Source organism: Aegilops tauschii, chromosome 6 (assembly GCF_002575655.3).
Source record: "Aegilops tauschii subsp. strangulata cultivar AL8/78 chromosome 6, Aet v6.0, whole genome shotgun sequence".
NCBI classification, from domain to species: Eukaryota; Viridiplantae; Streptophyta; class Magnoliopsida; order Poales; family Poaceae; genus Aegilops; species Aegilops tauschii.
Window position 1 is genome coordinate 327,344,309 of NC_053040.3, and position 16,325 is coordinate 327,360,633.

At 45.9% G+C, this 16,325-nt stretch overlaps 1 protein-coding gene across 2 annotated transcripts; it reads left to right on the plus strand.

Annotated features, from left to right (window-relative positions):
- Positions 1-13,322: 13,322 nt before the first annotated feature.
- LOC109764462 (protein CNGC15c) lies at positions 13,323-16,059 on the plus strand. 2 transcript variants are annotated; one of them, XM_020323274.4, is made up of 5 exons: positions 13,323-13,398; positions 13,583-14,150; positions 14,254-14,756; positions 14,887-14,998; positions 15,097-16,059. In XM_020323274.4, the coding sequence occupies exons 1-5, from the start codon at positions 13,370-13,372 to the stop codon at positions 15,940-15,942; spliced, it is 2,058 nt and encodes a 685-aa protein (XP_020178863.1). In that variant the 5' UTR covers positions 13,323-13,369; the 3' UTR covers positions 15,943-16,059. The 2 variants fall into 2 exon arrangements, with proteins under 2 accessions (XP_020178863.1, XP_073357625.1); XM_073501524.1 differs by having other exon boundaries at positions 13,344-13,437.
- Positions 16,060-16,325: the final 266 nt, after the last annotated feature.

Genomic DNA, 16,325 nt, shown 5'->3' on the forward strand with positions numbered 1-16,325 from the left:
CACACTCGAAGGGTTCGGAGAATGATCTTCATCTTCACCGCCCACACACCATAGTTGGCGTCGGTGAGCATCGGGTACTGGATGGGGATGTTGTGATGCGCCTGCACGTTGGCGCCGCCCGTTCCGCCACCACTAGTTGCTGACTTGCCGCCCTTCTTCACCTTGTCGCCGTTCTTGTTCGCCTTGGAACCGCCGTTGCCGGACTTGTTCCCTTGGAACCGCCATTGCCGGACTTGACTGACTCAGCGTCGCTGTCCGTCATCGTAGATCGACGAGGCTCTAGATACCAATTGTTGGCTTTTGATTGCTGGATCAAAACTCCCAGGAGCACGTATGTGCAAGCTAGCTAGACAAGCAGTCAAACAATCAATTGATGAACAGTAGACCAGCATGCACGTAACATACGTACTTGAACCTGGGTTTTCACTAACGCTATGATCGATTGATCTCTCGATGAACTTCGGCGTGGTCGGCGAAACACTTGCGTACGAAACAGGACAGAGGAAAAATCTTTTGGTGATAGCTACAGGGGTGTGTCGCTCCTGGGCTTTTCTTTTCTCTTGTATTGATCTGGTTCGTTGTTGATTACACGGGGATACACAGCTATATATAACAGCTCAGCCTAGCATAAGCAAACCAAGTCGGTTTCTAATACTAGTCCTAGTCGGACACACATGTATACGTACATGTATGGAATACCTAAGCCGTGTTTAACTCTAAGGTTTCCTTTGGTTTAGAGGAATCTTGTAGGAATTTCGTAGGATAGGATTTCTGTAGGAAAAATTTCATTAGAGCCCTTTAGTTTGTAGGAATGAAATCCTATTCCTGTGGAGGAATTCTTCCTATCCTTCACATTTCATAGGAAAATAAACATTAGCGTAGACTCAATGGAAAAAAAATCCTATGACGTGAATCAAAGGGCATCTCCTTTCCTGTTTCTACTCATAGGATTTGAGATACATGTCATCTCATTTCCTATGACTTTCCTATTCCTATGATTTTCCTATCTTATGAACCAAAAGAGGCCTAATAGTGCCCGCTTTCTGATGGACCGCCTCAGGCCGCCGCGACCGCGCCCGTGCCATGACCGCCGCTTCGCCTTCTGCTGCGAGTCACACTCTACCGCGTCGGGCCGGGTTCCGCCACCGCCGTGGTGGGTCGCTCTGATGGCCAACCCGACTCCGCTGTGTTTTTTACCTCGCATCTGACGCGAGTCGCTCCCGCCGGCCGATTCTGACCCGCTGCTGCGGGCCTGCCTCCGCCGCGTCAAGTCACCGAGTCACTTCCGCTGCCCTCGACTGACCATTGCAACGCCGTGACTCGCCTCCACTTTGCAAGGCACCCCCTGCTGGTGTGATCTTGTCTTGCTGGTATGAAGCAAAAGAAAATTGGGGGTTCAGCCGGAGGATAATGGAACAGTGCATGCATGCATATTGATTCGAAGACTAGTCTGCCGACAATAATGGGGTAGGAGTCCCAGTGGGCAAGTACTACTATTAAATATAGAGCAGGTCGATGGCAGTCAAGATGCTGAGTTAAATCCCAAAGACCAGAAGCAGGCATTATGCATTACCAGCATCTACGCTCATCTAAAAAATCAACATGTGCTATCTGTTCTATATATTTTATCAGCACGTATTAAATTGTTTAAGAACAATTACTTTGGCATGTGGTATTTTTTCGCAGGACCATTGTTTATTACAAAGGTGTGGCAAAGGGGCGTGAGCCAATATTATTTTTGCACTCATGCTTGTCTGTACCGTGTTGCTGAATGGATACGTGCGCAAGTCGCCACCCCCGCTATATCAACACACGCGACTGACTCATTGTCTGTGCCCACGGCCGGCTCACCCGCGTCCGTGCTGTTTCCAACACTTCGGCCGATTTTCTTGTCCGCGCCGGCTTACAATGTTGCGGTTAACTCGCCGGTCCACACCGGCTTACAACGCCGTGACAGACTCATCCGTCTGATCCCGCGGCCGACTCGTCCGTGGTTGATTCCAGCTTCACCATGGTGATCATCAACTCCGCGGCGGGTAAAGTCCAGCTTAACATATCAGGTGAAATCCATCCAGTATATTTTTATATTACATATTGCTTTCTTTAAAAGAACAATTACTCTGGCTTGCAAGTTCTCCCATGCAGGACTCAAATCGGTCTATATCACGGTCAACTGTGGAGAATCTCAAGTCAACTCATTGAGTCGTCTTAAAGACTCGAGGGCTACATGGACATAGCTCAATAAATGTTGCCAGTTTAAAGGCCATCCGGAAAAAATTCCGGTTCAAGAAGAATTTATCTCAATGAGTTGTTTAATCGCGACGCGGACTCGGTTTAGTTATCGATGTCCTTGAGTGTTTAATAACTTGAAGCCCGTGAAAAACTGTAATCAGTGAGAATGTAGTACTTGATGAGGAACTCATAAGAAGTTATGCAGTTCCAAGATAATCTCGAGATACCAGGGGCTAATACTCGACGACGAATCAAAGTAGAGGTTGGACTGGGGTATTGCTCTGCAAAAGACAAGTGCTTAAACTTGCACGAGAAATGGTATTTAAAGGAGAACATGGTTGGAACCACGATTGCAAAAGGACAGATCCCAGATATAAGATGAACTTATACCAAAGGAATAATTAGTTTAAGAGAAGCTTTAATGGTAAGATCTACATCGTGTCCATGGGCATGAACACAAAGTTCAAGGTCGACTCCCACTTCTCCAATGCAAAACCTTTCATTCACTTCTCACTTTCGAAGAAGTTGTAGTGTTAAAATTTTATCTGGCAAAATACCAGAAGAGTATGACTCGTGAAAACTTTCGAGTTCACACATATTAAGGAAGGCATAGGTTCAACCCATCAGGGTATCATGGAAATATATACCACAAGCTTCAATAGTAAATATCACCAGCTCGAAAGCATAGCATGGTTGACAAAGTAGAGGATACAATTTACCAAAGGCATTATGTATCCGAGGAAAGGCTCACAGGCTTATTGAATATGAAGGACGTTGTCGGATAAAATCCAAAAAAGGATCTGGTGGTCCACAAGGGATCTGACATGAGCATCGGTACTCAACTAGAGGAAGAAGAATGCAAGGAGATCAGATTATAGAAACAACTGACTAACTCAAATCTCAAATGCAAAGGAATTATGATTTCCAAATCAAGGGGCCAGAAGCAATGCTCTGATTAGGGATGGATAAGTTGAATAGCCTTAGGGTACAATCAACGGCAATTGGATTGGTCGAGAACCAATTCCAGTTAAAAGAATGGCAGCTCAGCCGGAAAGGTAATTTATAAGGATCAATGATGATTGCGTGTATTCGCAAACATATTGAGTCAACAGACTCAAAATGATAATGACAAGGGATGCCAATAAGACTACGAGACTTATGGGATTAACCATAATGCAAGCAAGCAAGAATTTCAAGAGGAATAGGTTGCTCGGGATTTTCAGAAGATCGAATGGCATTTCGAAGACTTTTGTGAAATACATAAATCAACTGGGGATGAGCGGATACTCGATAAGTGCGAGAAATTATCCGTAAGGGTATTCAGGTGGTAAGGAACTGCAAGGCAGTAGGCATAAGTATTCTCGGAACAACAACGAGTATTTCAGGGTATCTTGTAATAACAAGAGCAACTAGGGACTAAGTAAGAATAGCAAGTGTATGTATTTATTCATAGGGATATTTCGGTGGTAGGGAATTGCAAAAGCAATGGGCAGTCCTGAAAGAGTACCGGAAAGTAACTTTGAAATCTTCATGTGCAGCCGGCGATCATCTGGACTGAAGGGGCTCTCCGGGAGAAAGCGTTTTCGAGAACCTAAAGTTAGATTTTAGAAACTCATTTAACCCGAATAGAAGAGAGATCAGAATCCCAGAGTATAGACGAGGAATAAAAGATCCTAATACCACCCAAGGGCGACGTGGGCCCGTAACCACACAGCCATGTTAGTAAAACAGTTTTCACTGACTAGACTCAACTTCGGCCAAGGAGTTTGGAAGGGGGAATCCTACAGATAGTCGGCTCTGATACCAACTTGTGACGCCCCCGATTCAATCGTACACTAATCATGCACGCAAACGTGTACGATCAAGATCAGGGACTCACGGGAAGATATCACAACACAACTCTAAAAACATAAATAAGTCATACAAGCATCATAATACAAGCCAAGGGCCTCGAGGGCTCGAATACAAGTGCTCGATCATAGACGAGTCAGCGGAAGCAACAATATCTGAGTACAGACATAAGTTAAACAAGTTTGCCTTAAGAAGGCTAGTACAAACTGGGATACAGATCGAAAGAGGCGCATGCCTCCTGCCTGGGATCCTCCTAAACTACTCCTAGTCGTCGTCAGTGGCCTGCACGTAGTAGTAGGCAACTCCGGTGTAGTAGGAGTCGTCGTCGACGGTGGCGTCTGGCTCCTGGGCTCCAGCATCTGGTTGCGACAACCGAGAAGAAAGAAAAGGGGGAAAAGAGGGAGAAAAGCAACCGTGAGTACTCATCCAAAGTACTCACAAGCAAGGATCTACACTATATATGCATGTGTATCTATGTAAAGGGGCAATATCGGTGGACTAAATTGCAGAATGCCAGAATAAGACGGGGATAGCTAGTCCTGTCGAAGACTACGCTTCTGGCAGACTCCATCTTGCAGCATGTAGAAGAGAGTAGATGGTAAGTTCACCAAGCATCATCGCATAGCATAATCCTACCCGGCGATCCTCCCCTCGTCGCCCTGTGTGAGAGCGATCACCGGGTTATATCTGGCACTTGGAAGGGTGTGTTTTATTAAGTATCCGGTTCTAGTTGTCATAAGGTCAGGTACAACTCCGGGTCGTCCTGTTACCGAAGATCACGGCTATTCGAATAGATAAACTTCCCTGGAGGGGTGCACCACATAACCCAACACACTCGATCCCATTTGGCCGGACACACTTTCCTGGGTCATGCCCGCCTTGGAAGATCAACACGTCGCATCCCTACCTAGCACAATAGAGAGGTCAGCACGCCGGTCTAAATCCTGTGGTGTAGGGGTCTGGGCCCATCGCCCATTGCACACCTGCACATTGCGTGGGCGGCCGGAAGCAGAACTAGCCCCCTTAATACAAGAGCAGGCTTATGTTCCAATCTGGCGCGCGCCGCTTAGTCGTTGACGTCACGAAGGCTTCGGCTGATACCACGACGTCGAGTGCCCATAACTTTCCCACGTAGTTGGTTAGTGTGTATAGACCAAATGGCCAGACTCAGATCAAATACCAAGAACTCGTTAAGCGTGTTATTTTTAAGTATCCGCGGACGCCGACCAGGGCCAGGCCCACCTCTCTCCTAGGTGGTCTCAACCTGCCCTGTCGCTTCGCCACAAAGTAACAGTCGGGGGCCGTCAGGAACCCAGGCCCACCTCTACCGGGATGGAGCCACCTGTCCTTTCAGCCCCCTCATCAGAATCACTTGCGGGTACTCAACGAGCTGACCCGACTTTAGTCACCACATGTGTCATGTATATAAAGTATATGGTATATATCCGTGATCACCTCCCTAGTGATCATGGCCCGATAGTATAGCATGGCAGACGGACAAGAATGTAGGGCCACTGATGGAAAACTAGCATCCTATACTAAGTATTTAGGTTTGAAGGTAAAGGTAACAACAGTAGTAGCAAGGACAGGCTATGCAGCAGAATAGGATTAACCGAAAGCAGTAACATGCTACACTACTCTAATGCAAGCAGTATAGAGAAGGAATAGGCGATATCTGGTGATCAAGGGGGGGCTTGCCTGGAAGCTCAGCCGAGAAAGAGGGGTCGTCAACAGCGTAGTCGGTCGGGGCACCAGCAGCGGCGTCGGTCTCGTAGTCTACCGGAGAGAAGAGGGGGAAGAAACAATGAATACAATGCAAACAGATGCATAACGATGCATGACGAAGCAAACAGCGGTGTTAGGTGTTCCCTAACGCGGTAAGAGGTGATACCGGCGAAGGGGGAAAACATCCGGGAAAGTATCCCCAGTGTTTTGCGTTTTTGGACAGATGTACCGGAGGGGGAAAGTTGCGTGTTCGATATGCTAGGCGTGTGTGGCGGACGAACGGGCTGCGTATCCGGATTCGTCTCGTCGTTCTGCGCAACTTTCATGTACAAAGTATTTTCATCCGAGTTACGGATTATTTTCTATTAATTTCTAAAGTTTTAATTCATTTTCTAAATTATTTTAATTCAATTTAAGTAGTAAAAAGCTATGTGTACACAGCAGAAGCCAGCCACAGCCTATGACCTGTGGGGCCAGGGGGCCAAGTTGACCAAGTCAACGGTTGACTGGTCAATGGTGTGAATAGGGCGTGTGAGACCCACATGTCATTGTCACAATTTAATTAAAATAGGCTTAAACACCTAAGCTAGTTAATTAGGTCAAATTAAGCAAGGTTAATTAATTAAACTATTTATATTACTAATTAATTAATTCACTTTACTATTTCCTTTTATTTTCCATTTTCGTTTTCCTCTACTCTTTTCCTTTTATCTGATTTACAGGGGGAGGGCCCCACCTGTAAGTGGCTCAGGCCACCTCCCTCCTGTGCACGAACGCGCACAGGGAAGGGGCAGGGGCGCGGTGGCCGAACCGGGCTCCGGCGAGGCCATGGTCGAGGCCGACAGGACGGAGACGTGGGGCGGCGGGCGCGCGCCTGCAGTGGACCGGCGCCGGGGGTGCTTGGTCGGGAGCAGCAGAGGGTGCGGCCCGGGACGCGGCAACTGCGGTCACCGATGGCAGCGGCACAGGAGGAGAAGCAGGGGGTCCAAGAGAGGGTGCGGCGGGGGCGGTCGCGGGAGCAGGGCGCGCGGTGCGACGCGGTTGGGCGACGGTGGCGCGAGGCTGTAGCAGCAGCAGCAGCTAGGCACAGCGCGGGCGAGCGGTTGGTGGCGAGCGCGCGCGGGGGTGCGAGGGAGAGAGGAGGGGAAGCTCACGGGGGGGCTGTAGGGCACGGGGCAACGGTGCGCGGGAGCGACTTGGGAAGGAGGACGAGGACGACGGGGCGGAGCGGAAGCAGGCCGGCGAGGGGGTCCGTGCGGCGATGGACGATCCGGGCGGCGGCGTCGGCGGTCTCCTTCCTCGATCCCGATCCAATCGGGGGAGAGGGGCGGAGATATTTTGGAAAGGGGGGAAGTGTCGGTGGGGTTCGGGGTACGGGAGGAGTGGGCGTGGACCTTGGCCCAGTTGGGCAAGCCAGCTGGGCCGGAGCCCAGTGGGGGGGTGCTTCCTCTTTGTTTTTTTTGTTAGTTTAGTTTTTCTCTTTTGTATTTTCTTTTCTTTTATTTATTTACTTTTCTGTTTTAAATCATTTTAAATTATTTAGGCATTTTATTAAAAATGTGTTTACTACACCATATCTATCTATGTAATATTTAGTACAAATCGAACATTTTTATTTTAATGTTTAAAAACTTTTATTATTTACCAAACTTTGAATTTGAATTTTGGACCGGTTTTGATCTAACGATAGATTAGCAGCAGTAACCGTGGTGACATGGCACCATTAGCATGGGATCACTGTAGCTTAATTATCCGGGCGTCATAGACACAAAGAGAGGAGAGCCGGATTTACGGCATCTTCCTCATGAGCATAATGAGATCTAGCCACAAACAGCATGTAGGGCTATTACCGTATGATTTATCCCGGTGCCTGAAGCTGTCTAAATCCTTGTCTTATGTGTTGCGTCTCTCGTCCCGATCAACCCCTCTCGAGCTACCACATAGATGTGTTGGCCTCACAACTAAGTCCTCACACTAGGACATCTGCCGTGACAAATCCACGATAACATTTGTTTCTTTGCTTCCATATGTTCATTGATTTTTGTTGATTTAATGACTTGTACCTTGTTGGCTACTTTGCAGATGCAGAGCCTCTGGTGTGCGCAGCCGTGCTCCGTCGCCGCCACCTGCTACTTCAAGTCCGCCAACGGCCTTGCTGGAAACTGGGGCTTATCCACAGGCCAGGGAAAAATCATGTGTAATTCAATAGACATGGCAGGGATTGGTTTTTGTGCTACTAAAGACATGATGTGTACATGTATAGTATAGCCACTCATAGTGAAGTTGCAACTAACTGTTGTCACCATGTTGTGCATGAACATGTTGCTTGATGGGGTACACTGTGAGAGCATTATATGATATTTTTCTTTGGACGAAAGCAATAATGCGTTGCCGAGAATCTGAATTGGTGGGTTTCCAGTTCAATCAGTGACGAGAAACGATGGTGACGATACTAAGACTACCTACAACGCTATTCCAGCCCATTTTTATATTTTATTACCATTGCATGCCGCAATGCTTTGGCACTTGCGGCGGATCTTTTGTTGGATCACTTGGTAATTGCTAGTCTGCAAACCGATTGTGGATGATATCATAAAAGGGGTAGGAGGCCGTCATATCATAGTCGTCAAGGAGATAATTAATAGAAGATCACATTTTGCTAGTTGTGATTTTATGTTTGATGGTCGTGCTTCAAACTTGGAGGCTCACAATTTTGTAAAAGTTTCTGCCTCCCTTCCGCAGGGTCGCCACTTATGGCTTATTTCCCCTCATGGCCCCCTTTGTATCCCTTTGAATATTGTTCCAAATTAATAAAGTATATGGAATCCTTGAAAAAAAGCAAGCGTTGTTTTTTCGTATATTACCGGATGGAACATTAACGTGCCACCATATTTTCTTTTGTGTGTGTACATACCACCATCTTGATATAAAAAAAATGAGACCAACAATTTGTGGCATATTTTTATAAAAGAAAACATCTGAGCACCCGCGGCAGAGTCGAGACTCAAACCAGGGTGTGCAGTTTTCGCTCCCACAAAGCTAACCAATAGAGCAGTGCTCTATTCTCTCCATGTTGGTATAGGAAGAAAAGAGGGTGAATTAAGCGTAACGGATTATTAGCTTCTTGTTGTGAAACTAGCCCATCGGGGTTTAAGTCCTAACTTCGGAATTGGAGCTCACATTTTTTTTAGATTTACTTTTTGTTTCCGATGATGTTTGTTTAGTGAGAGATAACATTTTCGTAGACTATGAAGCGTCAGTGGTGATTGTGCCAGCTCAAGCCCTCGGGTGTACTTATTGAGGTAAAGTGTGCATTTCATCTGGATGAGTGTATGTGCGTGTAGTACATGCGAGCATCTTCGTTTGTAATATAAAAAGAAGAGAACAGAGGGAAAGAAGGCTCCTTGTCTAATTCTTACAGGAGAATGAGTCCTTGAACCCGGGTCGGCGACAGCTCCAACCAAGTTGTCTACCACTAGACCACAGGAGAGTTCTCTAAAAAACTGATTGTAGTGTCTTTCTAAAAAATAAGGGAAGGGAATAGGAAAAATAACATAATACCTGAGTGAAATTATTTTCACTAACTTTTCTTTCGGAGAGGATTATTTTTCATTTCACAAACTGGCTTCTAAAGGGCAGATCAAGCTATAGCCGATTGGGGAAAATGCCCCCACTCGATTTCGGGCCCATCAATGCTAGGCTTGTAGTGCACATGTAGCCCTAGCGTCACTATGGCTTTATGTCACGGTTGGTTTGCCCTGTTTCGATTTTCTACAGGTTTTTCTCAATGTATTTTTTGTTATACTTGGTTTCCTTTGCTTTTTCACGGGTTTCTTCGGTTTTTGTTTCTTTCTCTCTAGATTATACTTTTGTTTTCTTTCTTTCTTTCTTGGTTTTCTTTGTTTTCTTTGGTTTTCTTTGCTTTTTCTTTTTGATTCTTTGTTGGTTTTTATAGGGTTTTGTAACACATGTTTACTTTTTTCAGAACACAATGTACATTTTCAGCGCACACATGATTTTTTTTATACACGTTGGTCATTTTTTAAATACATAATGTATATTTTTTAAATTTTCTATTTGCAAACTTTCTTGAATCCATGGTAATATTCTCTAAGTACACATTTTATCATTTTGTAATGGCAATAATCATCTTTCTAAACTACACGAACGTTTTTATATTTTTAAAAAAAATTATGAACGTTGTATAAATATTTTATTTAATGAGATGAACATTTTTTAATTCAATAAATGTTTTCTCAAAAATGTCAAGACCATTCTTTCTGAAACGTGTGAGCATTTCTTAAATGGTATGATTTTTTAAAATTATGCAAAATTTTGTTTTACAATATAAACTTTTTTAATGTCAAAAAATATTTACTGAAATGTGTGAACGTTTTTTAAATGTAGATATTTTTAATGCCATCAATATTGTCTAAAAGTTGTGCGTACATTTTTTGACACAGCATAAACATTTTTCAAACACTACATAAACAATTTCAATACAAATACTTATATGTTAGGATATTTCGAAATATATTAAAGTTTAAAAGTAAAATAAAAAATAAATGATATCAAAACAAACGAACGATCGGAAGGTAGCAAAGGAGAAAGCTACGTTTTTTGGGCCTGCCAATTTAGTACGGCGCCATAGGCGTGCTGGACTGCTCGCAGAAAGCGCCACATAGCTGCGCCCCTCAGTCTTTCTATAAAAAAAGCCGCGCTCCTTGGACCCGGGCGCCCCTATGTCTCGCTTATAGCGAGACGTAGGGAAGGCTCGCCTGAAGGCGAGCACGAGATGGGCCGATCCAGGCGCGCGGGGCCGGTGCCTTGTTTATTTATTTATACCGGTCAAAAAAAGTATTTATTTATTGTTTTCTTCTTTTCACTTTTTTATGTTCCAAATATTTTTAATACATATATATACAAAAAAAACTTTGCACAAAATATTTATAAATGTTAATTAAGCATTTGAAAAATGTTAAATATAAATAGAAAAAATGTTTCTGTATATGGAAAATCTCAAGCAATCCTCTAATGGCAAGTTTAGTCGAGGGTATTAATGCGTGCTTAGTCTCCTTGGAATATATGAAAGGTTTATCGAACCTAGGAAATAATGGCAAAATATCCTGAAACGTACTGAAAAAAATTAAAAATCTACCTGTGTCCCAACAAGCCTAGTATAGTTGTCAATTGCATTAGCCTTGCTAGTTGCAACAAGTAACAGGTAGAGACTAATCGATAAAACATATTTGTATTTTTGGAATAAATAATAACTAAAAATAAAGAACATATAAAAGATGTTTTGGCTTATGGAGGAAATTGGACCAGGTTCATATGTTTAGTAGCAGCATCTCCCATAAACACGATGAGACATAATAATAAACATGAGCCTATGAAATTGAGCAATTCACACTAGCTATCATGGTATGATAAACATGGTTTGAGATCGAACTGGATAGGCGTTACTTTCATAAATCCACTAGATCAACACATACTAAACTTAATGGTACTACTCCACTCAAAGTCATCGAAACCCATGTATACGATACGAAACCTTTGCCAAATGACCTAAATGCAGGATCGACTCGTGAGTCAACATAGCATGCGGAAACTCCCTTCCCACAGCGCGTCAAACACCTTAACTGCACGCCAAAATGCTTCTTGCACGCCTTCGCGCAAACACGTTGTCGTTGTTCATCTCTGGATGCGCGGTAATCAACTCGATCAAACAATACGCTACCCTATGATGTCGCCCCTCAAGTCGCGCCACCCTGACATCCTTGGTACCATTCTTCTGGAGAGTGCGGCTGTCAGTTCTCTCCCATGGCACATATGCATTTATATTGAGAGTTTGAGACATCGTGCGAGTCCGAATAGAGTTGGATGTCTAATTAGTTTCCGCTATTAATTTCATTTGTATGTTGAAATAACTACTTGCCATAGTTTTGTACTCAATCTAATTAAAGAAAATAAATAACCATGGTTTTGCACTTAATCTTTTTTGTTGATATGGCTTACCATAATTGTGCATTCAACCTGGTTAATTGTTGTTTGGTGAAACAGCTTGCCATAGTTTCACACTGAATTTGTTTGCTGAAATGACTTGTCATAGTTTTGCACTCAATATTTTTGCTAAAATAGTTTATCATTGTTTTGCATTCAATCAGCTTACTCAAATTGCTTCCATAATTTTGTACTAAACTTATAGATGTGTTTGCTGAAATAGTTAGAAAAACACTATTTTTTCTGACAAACAAGCACTACTAATTTATGCAAAAAAGAAAGGCGCTACTAATGTGTAGGTCCTACACATCAGTGGAGATCGCTGACAAATTACTTTTCTTTAGTATCGTCGTCTGCAAAACACTGCTGCCAGACACGAACGTGTTTGCAATGAAAAATAAATAGGCCTTGCAAAGCTATCGATTCCAGGACTAAGTCACACAATGCTACATTTCTATCGACATGCAACTTGCTAGTGCAAAGTAACCATGATCTGTGCGTCACATGATTCAAGTCACGCTACGCAAAATCAAAATGTGGGAAATCATTCGCTAATTATTCGTCTCAAGATAACTTATTATTATTATGTCGAAAGAAATGATAATATTTTTTTGACCCCGAGACCATAGAACAATTGTTCTATGGTTATTATCTATTACTATATGTACAGAATATACAGAGAGTATCAACAAATATTACATCAACCAATTCCTTTTCTAGGCCACATAGGAAATAGAAGGATAATCAGTCTTTCAGGTTCATAGATGAACACTGCACCAGTTCTTGAGGTGTTCTGCTTTCTGTGGTTTAATGCGCATGATAGTGATCTTGAGTAGTTATTTCATGTTGAAACTCTAGTTACTGGTGCTCTGGGCAGCATTCCGGAAAATCTTGTCATTTTGTTGTGTCCATAAACTTCAACATCCCATGATGACGATCCAATATCATTGAGAAGCATCATTAGGGCCAGTTGCAATTCATCAAAGAAATGATCATCAGACTATATTCTGTCCTGGTAGTGGTAAAATGTCCACCTTCATATCTGTCATGAGAAGTCATTGAAAACTCTATACGCGGTATGAAATTGTACGAACGGTCCATCTGCGACAACTCGAACTTCACGAATTTTTTCCTTTCGGACACAATCATTAAAGCTGAATGAATGGCCAGGGAGGCAGGGATTCATGAACTCTAGGTTTTGAGCTTAAACATCAGAGACAAAGTAAACAATAAAGGAGCGTCACATGCAGGTTGATAGCCTGATCACATGTTCTCGGTGTTTGCCTGTCCAAATGAAAAAATGTCAACAAAAATTTCCTCTGGTCGATCTGCCTTTATGCACAGAAGAATCACGAGATCCCTGTAAAATTAGTTGCAGATGGCCTTTCGATTGATTCTCGTGGCTCAGCACAGTGTTGCCGTCACTTTCCCTTTGGCTGAAGAAGACAGTAATGGTGGTGTGCCTGTTTGCACAAGATGCCAATACTCTTGCTTATAAGATATCTACCCATGCCTCTATACGTGATAATTTTGACCAGGAGCTGTTAAAAGAGCGGGCATGGCATGCTGTGGTTCACGAAACGTCAGGTGAGCCTCCGCTCGACCAATATCACCTTGCTTATCAGGGTAAAATTGTTGGCTTGACATTTCAGTTCTCAAGGATTTTCGCGTTAGGTGTCACTAATATCACCCTGCAGTGAACTGTACTATGTTTCCAGATTGCTGATGATATATTTTCTTACATATTTTCTCTGCTGCATTACCATTCCAGGTTTCAGAACGATCTCGAGGTGCAGCAGTTGAAAGCAATCTCCTTGGAGAGCCCATCAACAGCGAGCAAGAACCACAGCAAGCTGCCTCACGATCCAAGGAAATGCAGGCTGGGCTCCCGGGTCTGCCCGGAGAGGCCGTGCAGAAGCATCAGGGACAGGGTGCTGTCGCGCGCCTTCTCGGAGGAGCTGGAGTCGCTGATGCACTCCGGCGGCCACCTCTTCTTCGACCCCCGCGGCCGGGTGATCCACCTGTGGAACAAGATCTTCCTCACGGCGTGCCTGCTCTCGCTCTTCGTCGACCCGCTCTTCCTCTACCTCACCGGAACCCAGCAGAACATGTGCATCGAGTTCAAGCACTCGCTGGCGCTCATGCTCTCCGTCATACGGTCGCTGCTGGACGTGTTCTACGCGGCCCACATCTGCCTCCGCTTCCGGACGGCGTTCATCGCGCCGTCTTCCCGGGTGTTTGGGAGAGGAGAGCTTGTGATTCAGCCCTACAAGATCGCCATGAGGTACCTGTCACGGACCTTCTGGTTTGATCTCATCACCGCGCTGCCTCTACCACAGGTAACTTGGACATTTTATATTCAGTGCTCTTTCCGTGAATGTCAAGAACTGAAATGCTCTGTAGAAATCTTCTGAAGTGCGTGTTTCTCCTCGGTACCCACAGTTCGTGATCTGGGTCGTCGTGCCTATGCTGAAGGAATCCGCCACGGCAAACCGGAAGGACATCCTTCGGTTCAGCATCATCTTCCAGTACCTCCCGCGGCTCTTCCAGATCTTCCCGCTCACGAGGCAGATCGTCATGGCGACCGGAGCCATGACGGAGAACGCATGGGCCAGCGCGGCGTATAACCTCATACTCTACATGCTGGCAAGCCACGTTCTGGGAGCATTGTGGTACCTCTTCTCGGTGCAGAGGCAGGAGGCGTGCTGGAGAGAGGCGTGCAATCTGGAGGGCCCCATGTGTCGGACCGAGTTCTTCGATTGCAACACCGTAAGCAGCAACAGGACCATCTGGTACGAGCTGAGCAACATAACAAGATTGTGCACTCCGGACAATAGTTTCTACCAGTTCGGGATTTACGCAGAGGCGTTCAACTATAAGCTCACGACGTCGGCCTTCACGCAGAAGTACTTCTACTGCTTCTGGTGGGGACTCAAGAACCTCAGGTTTGAAATTAGCCCATGCATGCATGCTTGTTACTCTGTATATCAGTTATTACAGATTTATTTGTTGAGAGGAAAAATCAGTTACATATTGGCCATGTTTGTTTCTAACTAGTATAAAAACATGTTTCAGTTGCCTAGGACAGAATCTGGCGACGAGCTTGTACATTGGAGAGATAAGCTTTGCAATCGTCATTGGCGTCCTTGGGCTGGTGTTGTTTGCTCTGCTCATTGGCAACATGCAAGTAAGATTTCCTTCCTTCAGACTCTCATCAATCTTGCAGCAAACAATAAACAAGAAGTTGTGGAAGAACTGACATTTCTAGTATTTTTGTCTTTGCAGTCGTATCTCCAAGCGACCATGATCCGACTGGAGGAGTGGCGGACGAAGCGGACGGACATGGAGCGGTGGATGCACCACCGGCAGATACCCCAGCCGCTGAAGCAGTGCGTGAGGAGGTACCAGCAGTACAAATGGGTGGCCACCCGCGGCGTGGACGAGGAGGCCTTGCTCAAGGACCTCCCCATGGACATCCGGCGCGACATCAAGCGCCACCTCTGCCTGGACCTCGTCCGGCGAGTGCCTCTGTTCGACGAGATGGACGAGCGGACGCTGGAGGCCATCTGCGAGCGGCTGCGGCCGGCGCTCTACACCCGTGGCACGCGGCTGGTGCGCGAGCTGGACCCCGTGGACTCGATGCTCTTCATCATCCGAGGGTACCTCGACTCGTACACGACGCAGGGGGGGCGGTCCGGTTTCTTCAACTCGTGCCGCATCGGGGCAGGGGAGTTCTGCGGGGAGGAGCTCCTGACGTGGGCGCTGGACCCGCGCCCTTCCGAGTACCTGCCGCGGTCCACGCGCACCGTGCGGGCCGTCTCCGAGGTCGAGGCGTTCGCGCTCGTCGCGGAGGACCTCCGGTTCGTGGCGTCGCAGTTCCGGCGCCTCCACAGCGCGCGGATCCGGCACAGGTTCCGGTTCTACTCGCACCAGTGGCGGACGTGGGCGGCGTGCTTCATCCAGGCCGCATGGCGCCGGCACAAGCGACGCCGCGCGTCCATGGAGCATAGGATGCCCCAGGCAGGCGACGGGCGGGCGGGAGGGAGCGTGAGGTGCCGCCGGCACAGCTGCGACGGCAAGGCGCTCAAGAAGCCCATGGAGCCGGATTTTACGGTGGAACAAGAGATCTAAATTGTAAGGGGCCGCCTATTCTTGAGGAGATAGCTGAAAACGTTTTCAGTTTCCGTCGATTGTATAGGAACCGTTGGATAGGAAACGGACGGACAGATCTTCTATTCTACCACCAAACGTTGACTGCTCAATCCTGTTGCAAACTGCCGCATTGCATCCGGGGGACAAACCTGGTGTCCTTGACGTATCCCCCTTGTTTCCTTTGCGAGAGAGATCCGGCGATGGCAGCAGCTCACACTTCCTACGGCCTACTCAGATATGGTAAATTCATCTTGGCCACTGCTTTTTTGGGAGGTCAGATGGAGTGAAAACAATCTGATCCTAGTAACCAAGAGCGCCCTACCCCTCGCGCGTCCGTCTTATAGTGATGTCGACGACGCTTC